Genomic DNA, 24505 nt, shown 5'->3' with positions numbered 1-24505 from the left:
CGCGGCGCCCGCGCCCCTGCAGGACGCGGAGCTAGCGCTGGCCGGCATCAATATGCTGCTCAACAACGGTTTTCGGGAGTCAGACCAGCTTTTCAAACAATACAGGTACCGGCGCGTCCCTCTTCTCCACCCCGGGCGCGCGGGCGCCTCGTGGCCGCTTCACGCGCGCTCTTCTCCCTCCCGATCGCCCGATCGCCAACCCTGGTTAATCTGCAGCCGGTGCTTCTGCGCCTTTGCCACAATTTACCACCTCTTCCTCCCCCCCTTGAGGTTGTCCTTTCCCTCTCCGGGTCCCCAGCCGCGCAGCTCCCGGGCTCCTGGGGTCTCCCCTCACTTTCTCCCCAGCCTCACCCACCTAGGTGTCCCCCCAGTGTTTGCTTCCTCTCTCTGCGATCGCCGTGTCCCCCGCCAGTTTTCTTTGAGAATGATGTGAATCAGAGGCAGCTTCGAGCCTGGGACTTGGACTCCAGCTCGGGTGCGGGCCCGGGTGGCCTTTGTGACCGGGAGCACACCAGCCGCGGAGTGCCTGTTTCTTGAGCCTCGCATTGCTTTGCAGAGTTGAACCTACCAGACGCTGTTGTTGTTCCAACGATAGATAAGCCCTATAGGAATTTTAATTTCAGCCCAACTCTGCCGGCCCATCTCGCTGCTGGGCATCCAAAACAAAGCAAAAACCACAACTCCCCCCCCCCCCGCCCCCGACCTCTCGTTAAGTTTTAATGCCTTCCAAGCAACGGGATATTTATTAGGATTTTCTCTCATGTAAAGGGAAGATAAAGAAAATGGGAGGCCCTGTAAGAATGGAAAAGGAAGGACGCGTGTTCCGTTATTTTTTGTGTTTGAAAAAATAAAGTGAAAGCACTGAACCCCCCCGTAGCTTCCGTGTGGGAGAAGCCTTCATTGCTTTGGGGATCCAAATGGTCCGTTTTCTGGGTTAGGAAGTAAGTTTGTACATTTGGACAGGCCATCAGGATGCTGGTTAGGGGCCAAGGGCTTCACACTTTTCAGATCCCCATAGTTGGTATGAAATGAGTGGACCCCAGTGCACTCGTGGGGGACAGCCACCCAGTGTAAGAGATGGGTAAGATGCCGGACATACCTCCAAGAACCCTGGTTTCCAAGTAGCTAAGCTGTTACATTCTTAAAACTGTCATCTTTTCACTAAAGACACTGTACTTTTTCCGGGGGTGGGGTGGGTTGGTGGTTTTGATACAGTATGGGGTACCTGAGGTTGGCCTGAGACGTGATATTCTGCTGTCTACACCAGGGGCTACCACATCTAGCTCTAAAATCTTATTTTAAGGCAACTTCCTCCTCTTCTTTCCCCCTCCCCTCTCTGAATCTGAAAATGAGAATGTCTTAGCATTACTCAGAACCTTTTACTTTTCAACATACAAATCTGTTTTCAAGCTAGAGCTTCATTAAATGTTTCTGTGTCTCTGTCTGTCTGTCTGCTTCTGTCTGTCTGTCTCTTTCCCCTCTAAATCATGAATCATCTCCAAATCATGAATCATCTCAGTGGTACTTTGTAGGCTGCCAGTTTGTGTGCTACAAGAAGAGAGTTGAGAAAGTCTTCATCAAATTTATTGTTTTGTTGCCCAGGAGCGAAGTACTTGCATATTTCAATTCTTGCTTTGAAATCTTATGCAGTACTTTTTTTAAAAAAAATCTTATTCCCGCTTCTTTACTGTGTTAGTGCACTAATATTGCCTCATGGTTCTACTGCCATTGCATTGAAAGCATGAAAATTTTGCCTTAACTATGACATAGTTTCAGTCAATAGAGGGCAGATCAAATGCTCTGGTGTCCACAGGAGAGAGATGTACCTTGGATGGTATTTGTCTGTTGAGGGAGGGAGGAAGGGAGTGAGAGGTACATGCCCAGACGGGATTTGATTTATTCTGTGTGGCTAAGGAGTCTTGTATTTTAAAATGGGAATGGAAGGTGAAGAAGAGGAGGAGGAAGGAGAAGAGGAAGAAACTAAAAATACTGTTGTCTGTCAAGTAGAAGTACCAGACACCAGATATTTTGTTCTTAAGACCACAGAAGAGTCAGGCATATCAGATTATGGCAGATTGTAATGAAGGACTTTATAAACTCAAATTTAGCACGGACTTGGATATAGAAGAGTTGTAGTTCTAAAAGACTTGTATGTTTTTGTTTTTATTATTCTTTTAAATGTATTTTTATTGTAAAGATGCTGTACAGAGGGGTTATAGTTACATGAGTAAGGTGATGAGTACAGTGCATTGTTACCCCCTCCTTTGTTTTTAGGACACAGGATGACCCATAGCAATAATGAGACTCACAAGACACTATGTTGGAAATAAACTTTACAACTTGGGGGAGGGGAGTCAAAGGGGAAGGAAGGGATAGTAGGAGAAAGATTTGCATTTTACAGCTCTTTTTCTTTACTAAGTTTATTAAGTATGTGTAAGCATCCTGTCACCGTACTTTCTGACACTGTTTAAAAGTGTTTTTAGGAATGGCAGGAGAGGAGACAGGATGGTGGCAACAGCATGATCCTGTCACCTTTCTCTCTCTCCATCTACTGTATGTGGCATGGGAAGTGATTCCTTGCCCCCTCTATACTGTGCTTCTAATCTACATTTGGGAAGTACAGTTGTATAGAGATACAGTTGGGAACTGGTGTCCAGCCACCATGGTTCCAGTTTTGCTACTTTTGTAGCTGCTGACTTGGCTCAAGATCTGCTTGTTTGCCTGTAATGTAAGAATAGTGGCAATAGTACTGATAATCTAGGGTGGTTGCTAGATGGAAGAATCCATGGTTTGGGGCACAGCATAAACACTCAGCACAGGCCAGCCAGCTTTGTATTGTTGCCTTCACCACTAATACTGGGTTGTGTTTGTGACTGCATTGTTTCAGTACAAGACAAATTGCCCTGTGTGTAGGTGGCTGGAGGGGGGGAGGAAGGATCTTTTATATTTAAAGCTCACCTTGTATATTAACATTGAAAAGATTGGAGATCCTATTCTCTAAGGGGAAATGTCTCTTTCTGTCCTGGGTGTGAGTGGCCTGCTGGAAGCTCAACACCAAACTTTATGAAAAGTGTTTGAGGAACAGTGTAGATCTGATTATCCATAAAGAGGGACAACCCAATTACCAGCTGTCTCCTTCAATGATGTTTTGCTACAGGGTGCCTCTCTCTTCCCTTTTGTTGAACCTGCCAAGTTGAGTAAAGAAACATTGTGTATCTAGCATAACAGTAACATTTGTATTAAAGCAAGAAGGTCATTTTCTCATGCCGCCTTACTGGGATAAAAAGTTTCTCCAACAGCTCCCTAATGAGAAATGGTCACTTTGTAGGAAGAGCTTGTCATAGAAGCTATTGTAAAGTCTGAATTATGTAATCCAGCTATTATCCCTAGAGGAATTAGAAGTATATACACAGGAGAGACTTTTTGAGACATTCAGATCTGCAGTCGGGATTTCCAAGTGGAGTGGCCGCTTGTAACTGTGGTGATAGCACAGTGACAAGGCTGCCCCCTTGGCGCTTTATGTCCTTTGGCAAACAGTAAGGTAGACTGTGGGTGAGGCGCACAGGTATTAATTTTTCTTATTGTAAGTAAGATTAATAGCAGAAGGAAGGCTGGGAGACACATTCACCTGTCCCTGTACCCTGTAGGTTCAGAAAAAAGCAACATCTAGTTTAGCCAGGATATTTTGCAGAGAAAGTAATGCCTGGGCTTCATGATAGGGTACATGTGAGTCAATTGAAGGAGGAGTGGGAATGAGGAGGAAGTGAGGTGGTGAGGCTCAAGCCCTTAAGTGAGAAAGTGGTAGAAAAATCAGAGTAATACTAGCTGGCAAAGGGAGAGGAGGGGTGAGGACTGCAGGTTGACCAGTAGTACTAGGTTGTTGCTCTGGAAAGTTTATTCCATGCCTATTGTTTTCTTCTTACCACTGGTTGGACCATGTTCCCTGTGAGTCAGTGCTGTTATTTGGCTGGTAGGCATCTGTTAACTTATTGTTTCCCATTGTCATTGACCAGAATATGGCTGTCACATCCATAACTAACAGTTGACTGTGTAAGGTCTATGGGTCTTATTGTCGCCATCTCTTTCTCTTTGTGACCTGATGTACTACTTTGTTGTTAAATCAGACTGGTAGAAGAGGGGAAGCACATGGAGTTCTGAGGAAGACTAGAGATGTTCGGAGATCCTGGCTTTCACCCTTGGCATCTTTTTTGATCCTAAAACATGAATAGTTCTTACCCTGCCAGCTCTCTTACTGATTTCTGGCTGTGGATATTATTAAAACATCATAAATATGTTATTTTAAATTAAAATAATAAGCATGTTAGAGTATGTGACTAGTGTAGGTGAAACCTTGGATTCAATTCCCCGTGTTGTAAAACAAGTGTAGAATGATTATTTTTGAAATATTTACTGATGATACATGCAATTAATAAGGATTTGTTATGAAAGTAATACATGGTTGGTATGACAAATTCCATTCTTTCCCATTTTGTTTTAAATTATAAAGGGAAAAATGTATTAATAAGAAGGAAGAATAATTTATGGTAAGGTGTAGGTGTGTGTGTGTGTGTGTGAGAGAGAGACAGACAGAGAGACACACAGAGAGAGACAGAGAGGATTGCTCATTACAGTTAACATACAATAAAGCCATATAACTTGTGGCCTTATTTTAACATCATACTGATTGTGGAGCTAGTATTTCTGTGGAGAAGGTTCAGTATAGTTCAGGGACTTAGTCATCAGTGGTCCACAAGCCAAATCTAACCTGCTGCCTGTGTATAAATAACTTTTATTGGGACACAGCCACACTCATTTGATTATATCTGGCTGGTGGTTCCTTGGGCTTTTGCACCTGCAGAAATAAGTGGCTGTGATATCATTATGACCTCCACAGCTTGAAATATTTCCTCCCTAGTCTTTTGCAGGTTTTTTTTTGGCCCCTAGCCTCAAAGGCATGAGAAAGACATGTGGGCCCTCCTCCCAACCATGTCAGATACTTGGGGGTATGGAAGCACTTTCAGGTCACTGGTGTTTTCTGGATGCTTTGGCTGCTCCTCATAGACAGCAGTGTGGCTCTGCTGAACTCGGTGGGTGACTGTAGCTAGATGCAGGGTGCAAGAAAAGGAGAAGCAGAGAAATGCAGAAATGGTTGGAAGGAACTGGTGGGAAAGACAGGAAACTCATCTGTTCACTTTTTTTCCAACCTCAACACGATGTTTCTAAAATACTATTATTTATCATCATCATCATTATTATCATCATTATTGGTACTGATGCTGGGGCTTCAACTCTGCACCTGGGTACTGTCTGTTGAGCAAAAAATCTAAGGCTGATGCTCTGCCACTTGAGCCATACTGCTTTTTGGTGGTTAATTGGAGAAAAGAGTCTCACAAACTTTCCTTCCTCAGGCTGGTTTTGAACCACAATCCTCAGGCTTCAGTCTCCTGAGTAGCTATGGTTACAGGCATGAGCCACCAGCACCCAGCTAAGTCTCATCTTTTAACGCCAGCAATTGCACTGTATGAAAATATCCCAATTAAATAGCCATTAAATATTCATGTAGCCTAACTGTGGGATTCTTTTAAAAGTGAAGTTGCCTGTAGAAGAATGGGAGGCTTTGGAGAAAATGATCAGCAAAACAGGAATACTTACGCCGTAGCATGTGTATATATGTACCCTTACACAAGAAGAGAGCCAAAGATGAGACAGACTGTGGTGAGTCACTTCTGTGTTGATAGCTAGTTGGGTGAGATTTCCTTTCTTGAAACTTGTTGAGAGTAATAATACAACGTGAGATAAAGTTTCAATGAGGCTAAGAGGCTTTTTTTTTTGTTGTTGTTTTTAAAGAGACAAAGTAATATTGGAACATGGAACAATTTCTCTTCTAGATACACAAAACCACTTGTGGATCCCAAACATCTCATGGTATTTGAGGAGTCTGTGCCTTCCACACAGGCTGTTCTGGCTGTTAAAATGAGATTTTCACACCCAGTCTCCTTTGCCAAGGTAACCCTCCCACTTACTTACTCTTCAGCAGCAGTGACTTTGAAGAGGCTAATGCTCAGATGGAGTCAATAGTGTAAAAGCAGCACAGAACACTGGTGGCTGAGAAGCCAAGATGAATTCACCTACAATTTCAAAACTTTGCTGGGTGCTCTCTGTGCCCTGAGAAAGGCCTGCGAGTGGGCAGGGGTGGGAGGAACTGGTTTCTCTGTAGGCGGTAGCCCCTCCTTCTCTGTGGTTTCGCTTTTCACAGTTTCAGTTACCCACAGTCATGTATGGTTTGAAAATATTATGTGGAAAGTTTTAGAAAAAAACAATTCACAAATTTTAACTCACTTATAACATTCTGATGGTCTAAGTCTTCTATTTATTGGTGTTAATCTCTTACGGTGCCTAGTTAATAACCTTACACAGGTGTTTATATACAGGAAAAAACCTACTATACACAGAGTTCAGTTCTGGCTGTTGCAGGCATCCACTGTGGCTCTTAAAGGAATGTATTCCCAGGTAAAGGGATACTGCCGAACCTATTTTCAGCACTTCCTATCACCCTAAGTTTCTGAGTATACTAATTCTTTGTCATGGGTCCAATCTGAGATTGACTAGGTCTTTTTACACTAAACTATGGGAAAACACATTCCAATCACTGAACAGGGAAGACATTTTTGCAAAAAGGTATCCATAGAGTTGCTGTTTAAGGAGAGCAAGTCATGACTTAACAGCAATTTGAAGCTTAACATGGGGCTTCTCTTCTTGTATAAAGATGGTTGGTGGTGGTTTGCCAGCCTTTCCCCCTGGCTAAGGTTGCTTTCTTCACCTCCTCTTCTTGCTCAATAATTTCAGAAATGGACACGTGTAAACAGCAGATGGCTACTCCTGCCTTGCAGAAAGATGGCCAGTTCATCACCAGGAAGAGTCTAGAAAGCAGGAAACACATTTCTGTTAGTACACAGGTATTCATGACCCGTCACTAGGGTAGACAGGACAGAGGCAAGAAGCTCCTTTTTATTTCTTACATACTCAAATCCAGCTCAGGAAGAGTCACTTCAGTAATTGCTCTTGTCCTAAGCTGTCAATCTGTAAATCCACTGTTTGAGGTGACTTTCCTTCATGTACATCAAAATAAGCAGAATGGTAAGTCCAACTGGGGCTTACTGGGTACCAGGCCATGACACACCCCTTTGGGCATTTTGCTGTCCACATAGTCTTGTTCCCCAGCTCTGTTGGAGGGTGTTCCAATGATCTCTTTCAATACAGAGCCAGGAAAGCAGCACAGTGACCTGAAGGGCCTGTCCAAGGTTACACAGCAGTGTGGGAATGCTGGGTGGAAAACAAGTCTTCTGGTTCTAGAGCGTGTCACTTCTCTTTTCTAACTTTTACAGTAAGAAGACTTTACATGGGTGCTTATTACATGGGTGCTGTCAAAGCTGTTTTAGGGCAAGTTCCCCTGGCAGTATGCAAATAAAACATACGTAAAGACTCTACATCAAGCCACCAGAGATCTGTCTAGAGATCTTTGTGGCTTCCAGTCTTCTTGTGACCCCGTCTTCCTAAGCCTCCCTTCTGCTGCTGCTCTTGCCCCTTTGGCATTACCCAGTGAATCATCTTTTGTTCTTCAAGACAAAAGCTCAGGTTGCTGAGAAAAGGCTATTGACTCCCCTATACTCCTGCCCTTCCCATCCTTGCCTTGCCCCAGGACCACGCCCAGTGACATCAATTCTATCCAACCAGCTAATTAATATCCGGTCTTCCCTCTGCAGCTATTTCTGGTTGCTGGAGTTTGGTAGGGTCTGAGATGAATTAGTAGAGCAGCCCCCCCTTATTTTCCAGTCAGTAAGGACCGCTCAGGAAGCAAGACCTCCAGGGGCTCTGAAAGCCTTGTATTTCTTACGAACTCACGGACATGCCTTATGATCAAACTAGGAGTGTTCCACAGAGGAATGATGTTCAAACTCTCATCAGCAGACTGTAGAACTTCCATCTGGACCCTCAGCTCTTTCTCATGGTGTATCCCAGGCTGCCCTGTGCTGAGTAGAGGGCTGTGGAGAACAAAGCCACTGCTGAGCATCCCTGAGCCTGAACATCTCAGGGATGACTGAGAAACTATGAGGCTCTTCCTCCCATGAAGCTGCTCTGCTCTTGAGGTAGTTATGAGTGTCCGCTGCGCCCTGCCAGGCAGGTGTAACTGGGGATCACAGATGTCCTTTGCTTAGTGTTGTATCCAGTGACAAGGAACTTAGTGCCACTGGTGGGCTTTTACTTTTTCCATCCAGCTGCTGTAGGGGGCTCATTACAACATATTCTGGGGTGCTTTGCCTCTCTGATACAGGAAGGCACAAGTGTAACTCCAAGACTGCAAACGACTGTCCTGAGTCTCAGGAAGAACTGGTTTCTGGAAGATGCCTGGTGGCTGGGAGGTAATGCTTCCTAGAACAGTTAATTATTTATCAGACTTAATGCCTTGTTTTGGTGACAAACATTTTGTAACTCTTTTGTGATCCTAATGTGAAATTGATAGGCAAAATAACCTCCCACATAAATGTCTGAAATCCATAAGATGTCTAAAGAGTATAGAGAAGTAAAAAAATTCATAGGGTTTGCATAGTTTTAAGTGTAGAGAAGTAAAAAAATTCATAGGTTTGCATAGTTTTAAGTGTAAGTGCTCAGCAAGTCCTTATCGTAAGATAGAGCATAGACACTTGTAACTGGGTAATGAATGAATTTGAATTGAAGATGAGAAGGACAGTGTACTTTAAAGGAAGCAAGAGCACATCTATCTGTATATGTTAAGAGTAAGGAGGAGCCCCTACTGAAGGGAAGGAGCAGGCAAGGACCAACACTGACAGTTGAAGTGAAAGAAATAGGTGTAAAACACCAGCGTCCAACTTGTGATTTGAAAATTTTGTGCTTTTTGTCATAAAAATTACATATTGAACTTATTTCATATCTGGTTCTTATTTTTTAACTTTAATGTTAACCATACTCTAATACTGCATAATTCACCTACAATTATTTTCAAAGCATCCACCCCGTTCCACCCTCAAACATAACATCTGCAGCAAGGTGATATGCTAGCTCAACCTGCTCTTACATGCTGATTGCACCGTAGCATTTCTTATTGGGTGGGGCTTTTCTAGAAAAATTGCTTGTCCCTAGTTGAGTGTTATTTGCTGCTTGTCCCATGCCAGTTTACTTTATGATATAGACAACTGTCCTTTGCTTTGGAATTGTAGTTTCTTGGCTTGCCTCTGCAGCAGTATCCATTGAGTCTTTATATAAATTATTCATATGTAGAACAGCCATCAAAAGAGAAATTAATTTGTAAATATTTACATCATTTTATCTCCATCACCATGAAGTTTTTTGGGTACTGTTCTGAAAGGCATGTCAAAGGTTGGGGGGAAGGGGTAGAAAGAGATGACATGTTACATTCAAATCCAAGTTGTATTTGCTGAATGACAGATTCATTGAGAAGCAATTGAATCAAACTAAAATCCATGCTGTATCACCTCTTCAGGATTGTTCCCAACAGGATGAGTCATTGTCAGAACTTTGAGTGCTTTTTTGCTCTCAATTTGAGCAGTGAATTGCAAAATCTCAACTTATATATTGCTAAAGTATCTGTGGAACAAGAAAGAACTTGATACCTTGGTTTCTTGCAAATTAAACTTACTTTTTTATTTAAGTCTAAAAGAAGCAGGCTGAGTTCATCAGCAGTGGTCTGTCAGATGTGATTCTTGAACCCTACTAGGCTAGAATGAAGTAGTTTGGAGGTTTGAGGTGGTTGAAATGATATTGGGCTTCTCTGGCTTTTTTCCACATAATAGCCAGATTTGCATCCATGAATTGCTTAGAAAAGAGTTTTGTTTACATTGGAAATGCCATTTGCTTCAGCTGTCAACCATGTGGATTCAAATATGTTTTGGTTATTTCTGCATTGATGATTGATGAGATATTCTCCAGTTTGAATTGTCAGAATTACAAATGGAGCTAGAAATGACTTCTCTTAGAATACCACAGGGAAGGGTTTTGGGGTTGGGAAAGGAGTCATGGAAGAGGGGAAATGGCCATCTAAAACTGTGGGCAGAAGTGTGTGGATGTATGATGGTGGACTTCTCAGAAAGTCTTGTTCTGGAGAAATTAACGATTATAATGGCAGAAATGATAAGAAAGGAGAAGATGCTTGGCTAGTTTTCTGTAGTACTGTGAGACAGCCTAGATCTGAATTTTGGGCTTCTAGAAGTCCTGGTAAAGATGAGCTTAAACCTGGGAGTTTTTCTCTTGGTAGAGGATGATTGAATTGTGAAAAAACAAAATATCATCAAAGAATTATCGAAGTCTTTTGTAGTTTAGGAAGTTTACAGAAGAATGAAGTACACTGAAATGAATCAGGCTATGATTTGTTGCTGCTTCCTCAGTCAATTCACACACAGCCAACTGTGTTGCATTCTTGTCTCCTAGGAATAAGACTGATGGCATTTTTCAAAAATTGACAATTGAAAGAGGGAGTTAGCCAACAAGGATGGAACAACAGTAAATAGAAAAGTGATCATGTTTGAAGTGAAATTAGAATCAGATGAAAATGAAGGGAATAGCTGACCTGGGGTTGTTGAAACTGCTGAAGGACTATAGAGGATAAGGAAATACAGGTGCTCAGTGAACTGAGTTTATCTGCAAAAGGAGGAAAGTGTTTGTAAGAACAAAGATGAAGATGTCCCAGAGAAAAGGATGCTGACAACAGAAACCTTCAGGAACTCTAAGAGATAGTTTATTACAGTGAGACCTTAGTAGCTAAAATGTTGGAAATCTTTTATTTTCTCCTCTTGCTCATATTTAGATTAGAAGGTTTATATGATAACCAAAATTGCAACCTTAGTTTTTATTTTATTTTCTGGAGGGGATTAGTTTTTTGTTTTTATTTTTTAAAATATTTTTATTATCTTTTAAGTCCTTGTATAAAGAAGTTACTGGTCAACAAATCAGTTTGTAAGGTCAATGAATCTTGATAAATGTCACCCTATTCATCATTCTTCCCCATTCCTTCCAATCCAACTCTCCCTTCCCTAATTCTGTTTTAAAGATTTTTGAGGCGCCTTCATATAGTTTTCTATAATGGGACAATTTTATAGTCACACCCACAATGCACAGAGGTTCTAGTTTCTCCACATCCACACTAATACTTGTATTTTTGTTGTTGTAGAGTAATAGCCCTCCTAATAGGTGTGAGGTGCTATCTAATCTGATTTGTATTTTTTTAACTGACTATTGGTGTTGATGTCAAAGCACACATGTCAGTGTGTGCTTTTTGGCATTTGTATACATACTTTGGACACATTTTTATTATGTTTTTTATTGTAAAAATAGTGTACAGAGGGGTTATAGTTACATGAGTAAGTTAATCAGTACATTTCCTATCCAGCATTGTTTTTCCTCCTTTGTTTATCCCCTACCATCACTTTTCCACCCCCCACCCCAGTTGTAAAATTTGTTTTCAACATAGTGTCTTGTACATCTCATTGTTACAGTGGGTAAACCTGTATCCTTATTTCAGCATTTTGTTATTTCCCTTCCCCTCCCCAAATTAGAAAAATGAATATACAAGATTCAGGGCACCAGAATCAAATACAGTGAAAACAGGGGTTATAGCATGGGGAAATAACATACAAAAAACAAAAAAAATCACATGGTACATTTTAAATGCGTTAAAAACAATAGCAAGCAAACAAACAAAAAACCAGTTCTGTCCCTATCTTGTGGTTCATTTCAGTTAACATCATCTTATATGGTCATATGTACATAGCTTTTGACCTTTTCTGCTTGTCCTAGACTATACTAGTTATTGCAAATAAGGGAAACCATGGGACCTGTTTCTTGGGGCCTGGCTTACTTCATTTAATATAATTTTTTCCAAGTCTTTCCATTTCCTAACAAATGGGGCAATGTCATTCTTTCTGATGGAGGCATAGAATTCCATTGTGTATATATACCACATTTTCTTGATCCATTCATCTACTGAGGGGCATCTGGGTTGGTTCCATATCTTGCCTATGGTAAATAATGCTGCAATAAACATAGTTGTGCTGGTAGCTTTAGTATAGCCTTGTTGGTGATTGTTTGGGTAAATGCCCAAAAGTGGGATTGTGGGTCATAGGGGAGCTCTATGTGGAGTCTTTTGAGGAACCTCCATACTGCTTTCCAAAGTGGTTGAACAAGTTTATACTCCCACCAACAATGTAGTAGGGGTCCCTTTTGGCCGATTCCCCTCCAGCATCTGTTGTTATTAGAGTTCTTGATTATAGCCATTCTAACTGGGGTGAGGTAGAATCTCAGTGTTGTTTTGATTTGCATTTCTTTTATGGCTAGAGAAGTTGAGCATTTCTTCATTTGTCTATTGGCCATTCTTATTTCCCTTCAGAGAACTTTCTCTTTAGGTCTTTAGCCCATTTATTGATGGATGATTGTTTCTTTGAGGATTTGTTGTTGGAGGATTTAGGGTTTTTTGTTTTTTTGTGGTTTTTTTTTTTTGGTCGGTAGTAGAGCTTGAACTCTGGGCTTGGGCATTGTCCTTGCACTCTTCAGCTCAAGGTGAGCACTCTATCATTTGAGCCAGAGCTCCACTTCCGATTTTCTAGTGGTTTATTGGAGATGAGAGTCTCACGAACTTTCATGCCCGGGCTGGCTTTGAACCGCAATCCTCGATCTCAGCCTCCTGAGTAGCTAGGATTACAGGTGTGATCTACCGCCACCCAGCAGATTTAGTTTTTTTGAGTTCTAAGTATATTTAAATATGAGACCCTTGTCCGTTATTTGGCTAGTAAAGATCTTCTCCCAATGCATGGGCTTTCTATTGGTCTTGCTAGCTATGTCCTTTGCCATGCAGAATCTCTGCAGTGTCATGCAATCCCATTTGACTTTGGACACATTTTTGTTCATGTTCTTTGCTTGGCTTTAAGATTTTTGTTGTTTTTGCTGAATTATAGGAGTGCCTTATATGTGCTAGATATTCATTCCTTACCACATGATTTGCAAATATTTTTTACATGAGTTGCCTTTTTATTCTACTTGATAGTTCTCTTTATAGAGAAGAAATACGGTCTGATTTACCTATATTTTATCGGCTTGAATTTTTAAATTTCATGTCCATATATTTCCAAAGCTAATGTCATGCTTTTTTATATGTTTTGTGATCGTTGTAGCTCTGTTTTTGTTGCAGATTTTGTTTTTTGTTGTGCTTGAACTCAGAGCCAGGACACTGTCCCTAATCTCTTTTGCTCAAGGCTGGTGCTCTCCTACTTTGAACCACAGCACCACTTCCTGTTTTTGAGTGATTAATTGGAGATAGAGACTCATGTCCACTTTTCTGCCCAGGCCAGCTTCTAACTCTGATCCTGAGATTTCAGCCTCCTGAGTAGCTAGGATTACAGGTGTGAGCCATCAATGCCTGGCCAATTGTTGTCATTTAACTTTACATTTAGGACATTGATCTTTTTTGGGGGGAGGGGGGCAGTTTTGGGATTTGAGCTTAGGGCCGTGTACTTGTTCAGCTGGTGCTTGACCTCTTGAACCATTCTAGAAGCCCAACTTTTTGCTAGTTATTTTGGAGGATGGAGTCTCATGGATGATATTGCTTTAGCTACCTTTGAACCTCAGGCTTGTGAATCTCTCCTCCCAAGTAGGTGTGAGCTGCTGGCGCCTGGCTCTTTTTATCTATTTTGAGTTATTTTTTTGTCTGTGGTATATCATGAGGATCCAGTTATTCCTATACCAATCCAATATCCAGTTTTCTCAAAACTATTGTTTGTGTTTTGTGATTCTGGGGATTGAACCTAAGGCCTTGAGAATGATGGCAAGCACCCTTTCACTTGAGCCATACCTCTAGGCCTTCAATATTTGTTTGTTGAAAAGATATACCTATCTCCATTGATTGGTTTTGGTGTTCTTGCTTAGTGGGCGTCATTTGACAATGTATGTCAAAGTTTCTTTCTGAGCTTTCTGTTCAATCCCATTGTTTTATACCTGTTTTTATGCTGATACACATTTTATTACTATAGACTTATAATAAGTTATTTATTTTGTTCAGTTGTGGGGCTTGAACTCTGGGCCTGGGCGCAAGCCACAGCACCACTTCCAGTCTTCTGGTGGTTAATTGGAGATAAGAGTCTCAGGAAACTGCCCGGGCTGGCTTTGAACTGCAGTCCTCAGATCTCAGCCTCCTGAGTATCGAGGATTACAGGCATGAGCCACTGGTGCCTGGCTTATAGTAAGTTTTGAAATCAGAAAATAAGAAGGTATACCTTTCTTTTTTTTTAAGATTTAGATCACTTGGGGCCCTTTGAGGTTCCATGTGAACTTTAAGACTCTTTTCACGGCAATAGAAAAAAATTACTGGTATTTTAATAGAGATTATATAGAACCCATGGATCACATTGGGAAACACTGGTATCTTAACATCAAGTCTTTCTTACCAAATCTTCCAATCTGTGATTATGGGATATCTTTCCATTTATTGATGCCTCCTTTAATTTCTTTCAGCAGTGTTTTATAGCTTTCAGTGTATGAGCTTTTCACTTCTTAGGTTAAAGTAATTCCTATGTATTCTTTTTGGATGCTATTACAAACAGATGGCTTTCCTAATTTCTCATGTGTGTGCACGCACATGCATACATATATGTGCCTCTTTAGTAGGTGGTTATTGTAGCACCTTAATATTGTCACTATTTGGACGCAGGATACAATCCCATTTGAGAAACATGTCAGAATACATGTAATGTGGTAGGTGGTTGATGACAGGCGCGATTGTGAGCTCAGTGCTTCAAGGATAGCAGGAAGGAACTTGGTACTTTGGCTGGATAGGACTGTGGCATATAGGTCAGGAGAGAAGGACATTTTAATTTTTTCAAGCTGCATAGTTTTTATGTGTTGGGATTTCGTTATATGCAGAAGCACAGAGTTTTAGCCCTGCACTTGGGGATAGTTAAGGATTCCTAATGGGTTTTGAGCAGAGTAGTGGCATAAGACTTTTGTTTTAGAAAGGTTATTCTGGGGGCACTATAGAGTCTGAAGATGACAAGTTACAGAACAATTATAGCCCAGGTGGGCACCATTCGGGCAGAAGAGACACCTGAGAAAGTTTCAGGAGGTGGAATCAACATGACTTTTCTTTGGTTTTGGTTGATTTGAGGCTGTCAGGGGAGGAAGAAAGGCGAATTGAGGATTCTGGGTCACTAGCTAGATGGTGCTGGCCATTCAGGGAAAGGGAAGCAATAATGTGCATAAATGTGAAGGGTTAATGTAGCAGCTTTGCCATTTGTCACCAATTGGAGAATTCTATCTCAAGTATTTTTTACTGTCAAGAAAGAAAAATATATGTCACACTGAGTTTCGGGAAAGGACTGAAGTAGTTGAGTGCATGAGAGGCCTGGTAGCTACCATGATTACATCATCTGTGATTAATTTCAAGTGTTGGTTAAAGCAAAAAGGTTATCAAAATGAACTAAGATCCAGTAAATATTTAGTTGTACTTTCGATGTGCCTTCTCTGTTACTCAGAGTTGGCTGATGGATTTCAAGTTGGCCTTGTCACATAATGCCAGGCCTAAACTAACATTCCTGTGGCTATTATCATTGGGCTTCTTGAGGTGCAGCAAAAGGGTAAAGTCTTTAGCAAAGAAACTTTAAAAAGTCATCTGCCCTTTCAAATCTTTCCTAAAGCATTTTTTTCCTATAGCTAACACTGTTTGCACTCTAATGCCATGCATGTACATAATAAACAATGGGTCATGTAATTGTAGCCATAGGGCAAATTGGGAATAATCATGGGGCTTACCTAGTAAGCTCAGGAGGAACGCCCACTAGCTGAGTATTCAGTAGGTGAAGGGCATCTATTTCTCTCCCTCTAATATTGGTTAATCTGGAGATTGAGTGGAGCTTGTCTAAGTGAATTGCTACTGTGTGTGTAGTGTGTGTGTGTATGTATGTGTATATAAACTAAAGACAATTATAGACAGCTGTGTGAAGTGATAGTACTGTATTTTTCAGGGTTATAGTATAAGTTCCTGATTGTGACAGTTATACAAAGAGGAAATATAGGATGTAGGGGGAAGCATTAAGCAACAGTAATTTTAAATGAAACTGCTATTAGTGAAATTTCTGTTTAGATGTAACCAGGAAATGGATTAAATTCAAGACTAACTGGGAGATCCGATGGTCTGTTGGGTTACCAGAGACAAATAAATACAAGTATTTCCTCTGGAAAGACCTACATATACCATTTCATAATTTATGACTTCTTAGACTCCTAATGGCATCAGTTAAGATGATCATTGCTTCAAAGTGAGCCACCAACTGCAGGCTATGGTAAAAGCACAGCTAATGAGAGCTTCGGAAATAGCATGCACACATAGTCCATTATAGGAGAAACTCAGTTATTTTCCCTTGATGATGGGATTAGCATTGATCAGCTAGCACAGGAAAGAGGGCTGGTGGATTTTGAGAATGCTTGGCTCCACTTGCAATGTGTATGCGTCTGACAGCTGTGGTGGACGCCTGGCAGTGGAGACCACACCAAGCCAGTGGCATGTTCATGACACAAGAGGAGGCTCAAGAGAAATTTTACAGTTCAAAGACTGAGATGATGCAGCAGGTTTTCTGGTGTGTGGTCTAGCAGGTATATGGGCTTGGTCATTAAGGAATAGGTAGCAGAGATGGAATATCATAGGGACCTTTCCCTTCTATGTCCTGATTTGCTTTTTGTTATTTTAATAATAGAGAGAAATTGAGATCGTTACTTTCACAGGCATATGATATTGTTTAAACATTTTTAAATTATCTGAAGCATAGAGTATATCTAAACCAACAGAGGTCCTTCAAACTCAGAATGAACAACTGCTAACCACTACTATGTTCCCTTCAGATTTATTTCAGAGAAAACAACCCAGATACAGACGGGCAGATACAGTTCCGTTTTCTTTCACAGCCAAGTTCGATGTCATTTCTCTTTTTCCCTTCTCAGATGCACTACCATCTGCAAATTTGATGCGCCTTTTTCGTCAGTATTTTTTACTTTCATTGGATGTTTCTAACTACGAATAGCATACAGGTTTCTGTCCTTTACACATAAATATCCTTTGAAGCTTGGATTTTTTTCACTCATTAAAAAATATAAAGTTGCCGGGTACTGATGGCTCATGCCTATGCTGAGATCTAAGGATCACAGTTCAAAGCCAGCCCAGGAAGGAAAGTCTGTGAGACTCTTTATCTCCAGTAAACCACTCAGAAAACTGGAAGTGGTGCTGAGGCTCAAGTGGTAGAGTGCTAACCTTGAGCTAAAGAGAGTAGGGACAGCGCCCAAGCCCTGAGTTCAAGCCCCACAACTGACTATGTGTGTGTGTGTGTGTGTGTGTGTGTGTGTGTGCGTGTGTGTGTGCGTGCACATATATATGTCTATATAGATGTATATATGCATATATATGTACATATGTACATATATGTATACATGTATATATGCATGTATACATACATGCATACATGTATATATGCACATATGTGTATACATATGTACATATATATGCATGCATGCATGTATATGCGTATGTATACATGTATATATGTACATGTATATATACACATATATACATATATATATATAAAGTCTATTCATGTTATATAAGTTGAGTGTAATCATTTCAACAGTTGGATGAGGTGTCTTGCCATATTAATGTGAGATAAATTTATCACTCTACTAATAACTAGGTTCCATTTTCTTAATCCTAATAGTGCTTCATATTTTTACAACCTGTAGAAAATGTATATGTCTAGATATTTACATATATCCGCATACATACATGAATATGTAACATTTTTTCTCTCTCATATGTGGCATCCAGATCCTTTTCTTTTTAAAACTTCAAATAGTGTTCCAAGGGGGGTACAACTTAATATGTTTGTGTTGGATGCATCTTGATCAGCTCTTCCCCATTTCTTCCCCCCAGAATCATATCCCATTTCCCTTTTCCATCTGCACATGGAGCATTATGAATATTGGTACCATTTTATTTTCCATTCTTCTCCCTCCCCATAACACACCCCTCATTCAAATTGTTTCTTGATGTTCATCTTGTTAAACTCAGGTTTACTCTGTGGAATTTCACTGCTGTGTGTATTATACTTGATCATACATATATATATATATACATGTCTATGCATACACATCTATCTATACATACATGCATGTATACATATATATGCATATGCATATCTGTGTATATATATGCATATATATATATAGATGTATATACATGTATGTATAAGAATATATGCACCTGCACTTTGGTGCTGGGAGACTGGATGCTCAACACAAAAGCCACATGTTTGTCCTACTGTCCCACATCCTGCATTCTCAGAGCCTCATGCTGCCTCATCTCATCAAAGCCTGCTGCTGGGCCACAACTCTTGTACCTAGAAAGTTCCCAGCAAAGGCAACTGAAGAGATTTCCGAGGTTCACCAGGGAGTTTTGAGGACCAGGAAAATCTTAGGTGTAAATTAGATCCCAGCAGGCTCCAGATTGAAGAGGCTTTCAAACTGAAAAGAGTTTCAAGGAATTTCAAAACCACGTCTCCTTGTTGCCACTGCCTCTAACATGGCATTTTTTTGTTGTTGGTCACGGGCTTGAACTCTGGGCTGGGCACTGTACCTGAGCCCTTAAATTCAAGGCAAGCTCTCTACCACAATACCACATCTGGTTTTTCTGGTGGTTGATTGGAGATAAGAGACTCATGGATTTTCCTGCCCAGGCTGGCTTTGAACCACGATCCTCAGATCTCAGCCTCCTAAGTAGCTAGGATTAAGCCCAGCTTAACATGGTATTTCATAGGTCAAGACTATACTGGAACTAAGTAGCAGAAGTTCTTTAATTTCTAATGGTTGGATTTTTCACCATTGGGATGAAATTCTATTCAGTCATGATGACTGGTAGAAGAAAGTGTGTGTGTGTGTGTGTGTGTGTGTGTGCATGTGTGTTTAATAGTTAACCAGTTTTGCTGTGACATAACCCAGGGATATTCTGTTCTTTCTGTGGATACAGCACAGGTACTGGTCACTAAGGTAGCCTCACAGAAGTTGTTTGATTTGTCCAGGATTTAAACAGAAATAGAAGAGAAGGGAGTATGTGTAGGCTGGAGGAAAAGTAGTTAAGGGATGCAGGTTTGCCGACCTAGGCTAGAGAACTTCTTAGAAGCAGTGAGAAGTACAGCCATGCCAAGTTGTTGGGGGGATTTAGAGGCCTGGCAGCCAGCAGACATTGCTTTTGTGTCAGTTTATCAGAGCCTGAGTATGGGGAAAGCTCTGTGTAGCAGTATAGATATAAGAGGGAGGTAGAAGCTGGTGTGACAAGAGCAAAGCAAGAGAAGGACATGGAGCAGGGTCACAGGAGAGCAAAGGCAGGGCTTTTCTGACCTGTTCCTCCAGTCCTTTCTTTGTACTGGTCATTTTTGAGATATGATTTTCTTGCCTGGCATGCTCCTGGAGTGTGATCTGCCTGTTTTAGGCATCCAGTTGTAGTTGAAGTGACAGGTGCATGCCCCCACACCCAGTTTCTTCCATTGAGCTGGGAAGTCTAGCAGACTTTTCTACCCAGGCTGGTCTGGAGCCATGATCCACCCAGCTTCAACCTCCCAGGTAGCTAGGATGACAGGCACGCATCACCTCGCCCAGTTGTTGAGTATAGATCTCACATATTCCTGGGCTGGCCTGGAACTGTGATCCTTCTGATCTCAACCTCACAAGTAGCTAGGATGACAGATGTGAACTACTGGCATCTAGCAAACAGTTTCAGTTTAACCAGGAGGAAATTGTATGTGTAGCAAAGTATAAGCAGCTCTGCTCTCACATTGCCTTCTTGTGACATTAACAAAAATCTTTTGTGACATACTAAATGTTATTGTGTAGAAAGGGCAGAGAGGTGCTCATAGGATCAGTTATAGAATTGATGCTTTTGCAATAAATACATATTCTGTCAGTACTTCCATGCTAGAGCCTAAAAGTGGGAAGGGTAAGCTTACAGATAGGTGAACAGGTGAAGATTCCAGGACAGTAGCACCTTGGGAGTAGGCCTTGGCACGAGCTCCTCATCCTTGGATGCTGTCCTGTGCAGCTCTAGTTAATGCCTTCAAGTTGGATGGCTGCTCTCTTGCTCTAAGGTCTGGCCCACAGACAAGAACAGTCACTGTGCTTGTCAAAGATACTGGGTGCCTGTCTCACATTCATTTAATACATTGGTGATGGGTCTGCTCTTATCTGAGAACCGTTCACTGTGATAATGGGGTAGCTCAGCTGTCTTAGCTGAAGTATGGACGTTTTCCCACTGGACTGGCTCATTGCTGAGAATGGAACAGTATGTCCTCAGGCTGGATGAGCAGGAATGTGTCATCACGAGGAGAGCATACAGTGGGCTGTTGGGTTTATTGCACATAGATGCAATTTTAATATTTAATATTTAATTCAAACTGATTATAGGTACTGGAACAGAGTTCTGCCATAAATATTGCTATGTCTTCTTTAGTGCATTGTAGGTTTAAATAAATATAAAAACAGCTCCACAGAAAAAAGCCTGAGTTCAGTGCTTGGCACCTCTTATATGTATTCAGAAAGTATTTGTGATATTTTGAATAAGTGAATAGATGAGATTTACTTATATCTTGGTATTTTGAGATTTACTTATATCTTGGTACTTTTCCCTTCCTCTTTTCCTCCCTCCCTCTCTTTGTTCCTCCCTCCCTCCTTCCTTTCCCTCATTCCTTCCTGACACAGACTTTGCTGTGTAGCCCAGGCTGGCCTGGAACTTGAAACCTTCTGCCTTAGCTTCCTTAGTGCTGGGATTCCAGGCATGTACAACCATGCCTGGCTAGACTATTGTTTCTTTTTTTAAAAAAATTTATTGTTATTATAAGTTAGGTAAAGAGTACATTTCTTTTTGAGCAATATCACCCCTTTTATTGTTTCTTGATACTAAATATAACACAGTGAACATTTTCGCTTAGATTTTTTTCTGCCTTTCATTTTTCTTCAGGTAGATTCTTAGAAAAAATTTTAAGTTTCTTGAAGGGATAGATGGATGTTTTTTTCTTGTTCTTAGCAGTCACTGTAAATGTTCTGGTATGTATTTGTTGTATGCATATAAAGTAATGTGCTACTCATACTTTGGCAGGGGAAAAACCATTAAAGGTGTTTTCTTTTTGCTTCAAATAATTTTATATAATCTATTTTTACTGAACCATTAGCAGTCTGAATATTAGGTTCAACAATGCACTGAATTTTTGCATTGGTGTTCATGTTGGCTAGTTTAAAACTGGAGTTTAAGATCCTACATTTTACAAAAATATTGCCTTAATTTTAGAGTTCTTCATAAATTCTGAACTGTTTTCAAATGAATGTGCATGTTATTCAACTTGACTATATGTTATATACTTATTCTCAAAAATTCTTGGACCCATATTATTCTTAGACTCCAGTGTTGTTTTTCTTTTGTTCTCCCTCCTCCTTTTCCTCTCCCCTTTGCTGTCCTCTTCCTCTTCTTGCTGCTGCTGCTCTTGCTGTTGCTGCTGCTGTTTGGTCCCTTCTTGTGGTGGAAAGATGGTACAGAGAGAGGAAAGCCCAGGTGTTTTCAAAGCAGTGAAACCAGCCCTTGCATAGAAGTAGTTTAATTTGGTACCGTAATAAAATTATCAAAAAGAAGCCCTCCAATCCCCCGCCCACCTCGGCTGCTAGTATTTAGAGTCCTGACTAGTTATTGTGAAATGGAATTGCTGCAGTGAACGTGGAGCTGGTGGAGTGAAGTAAGGAAAGTAGATGGAAGATGACACACCCACCATCTTGCTCAGCCATGCTTCTCATAGCTTTATTTATTTTTTATCTGTACTGAAGCTTTTGCAAATTATTACAGCAGCTCTTTTCTGGCAGAAATTTTGCTTTTCTGTTACCAAATTAAATGTCTTGGTTGTTTCTGTTGTGGCCAGATAATGTTATCTATTAAGTTAAAAAAGAATATGACACTTTAACAATTCTGTGGACACTAGTTAACCAGAGAACTTGGAAAACAAATATGGATATGTGCTTGCCAAGATTCATCACAAATTTTGAATACTTGATATACTAAGATGCCTGAGAAATAGGAGCTAGAATAGAATTAGTGTTAGAATAACTTAGGAGTAAATATTTCTTTTTGTGTACTACACTCTAGTTCATGATGAAAATTTTAATGGAATTTCTCAGAGTTGCCATTTTTTTCCACCATAGGTAGGTCCTTTTATTTAAAAACAAGTTGATCTCTCTTTTATATATATATATATATATATATATATATATATATGTAAAGAAGAAAAAAATTTATCCTTTTTAAAATGTTTTTTAGTGTAAAAATACTGTACAGAGGGGTTACAGTTACATGAGAAAGGTAGTGAGTACATTTCCTATTAAGCATTGTTACCTCCTCCTTTATTTTTCCTCTACATCCCTTCCCTGCCCTACCTCCCCAACTTCTCCTCCACTCCCCACTGAAGTTGTAAAGTTCGTTTTCAACATAGTGCCTTGTGCATCTCATTGTTACAATAGGTCAACCTGTATCCTTATTTCAGCATTTGTTATTTCCCTTCCCCTCCCCAAATTAGAAAAATGAATATACAAGATGCAGGGCACCGACATCAAATACAGTGAAAACAGGGGTTTTACCATGGGGGAAGAACATAGTGCATTATAAATACATTAAAAAACAACAGCAAGCAAGAAAAAGCCACTTGTATCCCTATCTTGGTGTTCATTTCGCTTAACACTGAATTGCTGGTGTGAGTGTAAACTTGTTCAACCACTTTGGAAAGCAATATGGAGGTTCCTCAAAAGACTCCACATAGAGCTCCCCTATGACCCAGCAATCCCACTTTTGGGCATTTTCCTGAATGATCACAAACAAGACCACACTAAAGCTACCAGCACGACTATGTTTATTGTAGCATTATTTACCATAGGCAAGTTATGGAACCAACCCAGATGCCCCTCAGTAGATGAATGGATCAAGAAAAGGTGGTATATATACACAATGGAATTCTATGCCTCCATCAGAAAGAATGACATCGTCCCATTTGTTAGGAAATGGAAAGACTTGGAAAAAATTATATTAAGTGAAGTAAACCAGGCCCAAAGAAACATAGGTCCCATGGTTTCCCTTATTTGCAATAACTAGTATATGTCTAGGACAAGCAGAACAGTTCAAAAGCTGTGTACATATGACTATTATAAAGATGATGGTAAGCAAAATGTACTCCAAGATAAGGACACAAGTGGTTTTTTTCTTTCTTGCTATTGTTTTTTAACGTATTTATAATGTACCGTGTGATTTTTTTGTTTCTTTTGTATGTTCTTCCCCCACAATTTAACCCCTGTTTTCACTATATTTGATTCTGGTGCCCTGCAGCTTGTATACACAAAGTTTCTATTTTCATAGGAAGTATCTATTTTGAGCTTGTTCTGTATTCCTTTTTTTTAAAATGGGTTTTCCAAATTCAGAAGTTCCCTTTAAGCTAGGGTTGACTATCTGCATATAGTAGAAAATGACTTTCTTTTTCTTTCTTTTTATAGTACTAGGGTTTGAACTGAGGGCTTCATTCTTGCTAGGCAAATGCTGTACTATTTAAGCCATGTCCTTTTTCCTTTATATTTTTGCATCGAGTCTTGTGTTTTTTTCCAGACCAATCTGGACCACAACAATCTTATTTATACTTCCCACATAGCTGGGACTACAAGCAGGAACCATCAGGCTCATCTTGTTTGTTGAAATGGGAATCTTGCTAACTTTTTGTGCTGACTAGCCTTGAATTACGATCCGCCTGTTCTCCATCTCCAGAATAGCTGGGATTACAGGTGTATACATAGCATCATGTCTGGTCCTAGAGCTATTGTTTTCTATTGTGGGATATTCTTTTTTGTGAAACTGCTGATTGCTTTACATTGTAAATGGTTAAAATTGAAAAAAGTTATAGAATGGAGGCATCAATACATGATTATATAGTTCTTAAGATATGTTTGCTAACTCAAGAAAAATTTACAAATATACCATAAAAGGAATCCTGTTTCATGAAACGACCTTTATAATACCATCATAAATAATTCTCAGAGCCCAATAGGTGAACAATTTCAGAACTGAGCGTGCAAAGTGCTGGCTGACAGAAAACTATTAGCAAAGGCAGGAAATCATTTTAAGCATTTTGTGTACTCCAGGGACCCACCAAGTATTAAGCTCATCAGGAGGAGCTTCTTAGGCATAAAAAGACTTTTCCTTATTTAGGGCAATTCATTATTCATGATCTTCACTCAGTAAATACTTACAGTGGAACTGCTATCTGCCAGGCACTGTTTTAGTCAATGCCTTTATTCAGTAAAATAGGTTTACAACATAGGAAGAAATATAAACAATTGTACCCATCACGGAGCCACCACAAATAACTCAACATATACT

At 40.3% G+C, this 24505-nt stretch overlaps 1 protein-coding gene across 1 annotated transcript in view; it reads left to right on the top strand.

The window, feature by feature from the left end:
* The first annotated feature begins 6 nt into the window (after positions 1-6).
* Positions 7-24505, top strand: part of Ttc39c (tetratricopeptide repeat domain 39C) — a 90964-nt gene continuing 66465 nt past the window's right edge. The window contains exon 1 of the mRNA XM_013014813.1: positions 7-105. Within this exon, the coding sequence (XP_012870267.1) occupies positions 53-105 (53 nt within the window). The 5' untranslated portion in view covers positions 7-52. The remainder of the gene's footprint in view (positions 106-24505) is intronic.

This window comes from Dipodomys ordii, unplaced genomic scaffold (assembly GCF_000151885.1).
Source record: "Dipodomys ordii isolate 6190 unplaced genomic scaffold, Dord_2.0 Scaffold25, whole genome shotgun sequence".
In the NCBI taxonomy this organism is placed as follows: domain Eukaryota; kingdom Metazoa; phylum Chordata; class Mammalia; order Rodentia; family Heteromyidae; genus Dipodomys; species Dipodomys ordii.
This window is presented reverse-complemented; position numbering and strand designations above follow the sequence as displayed.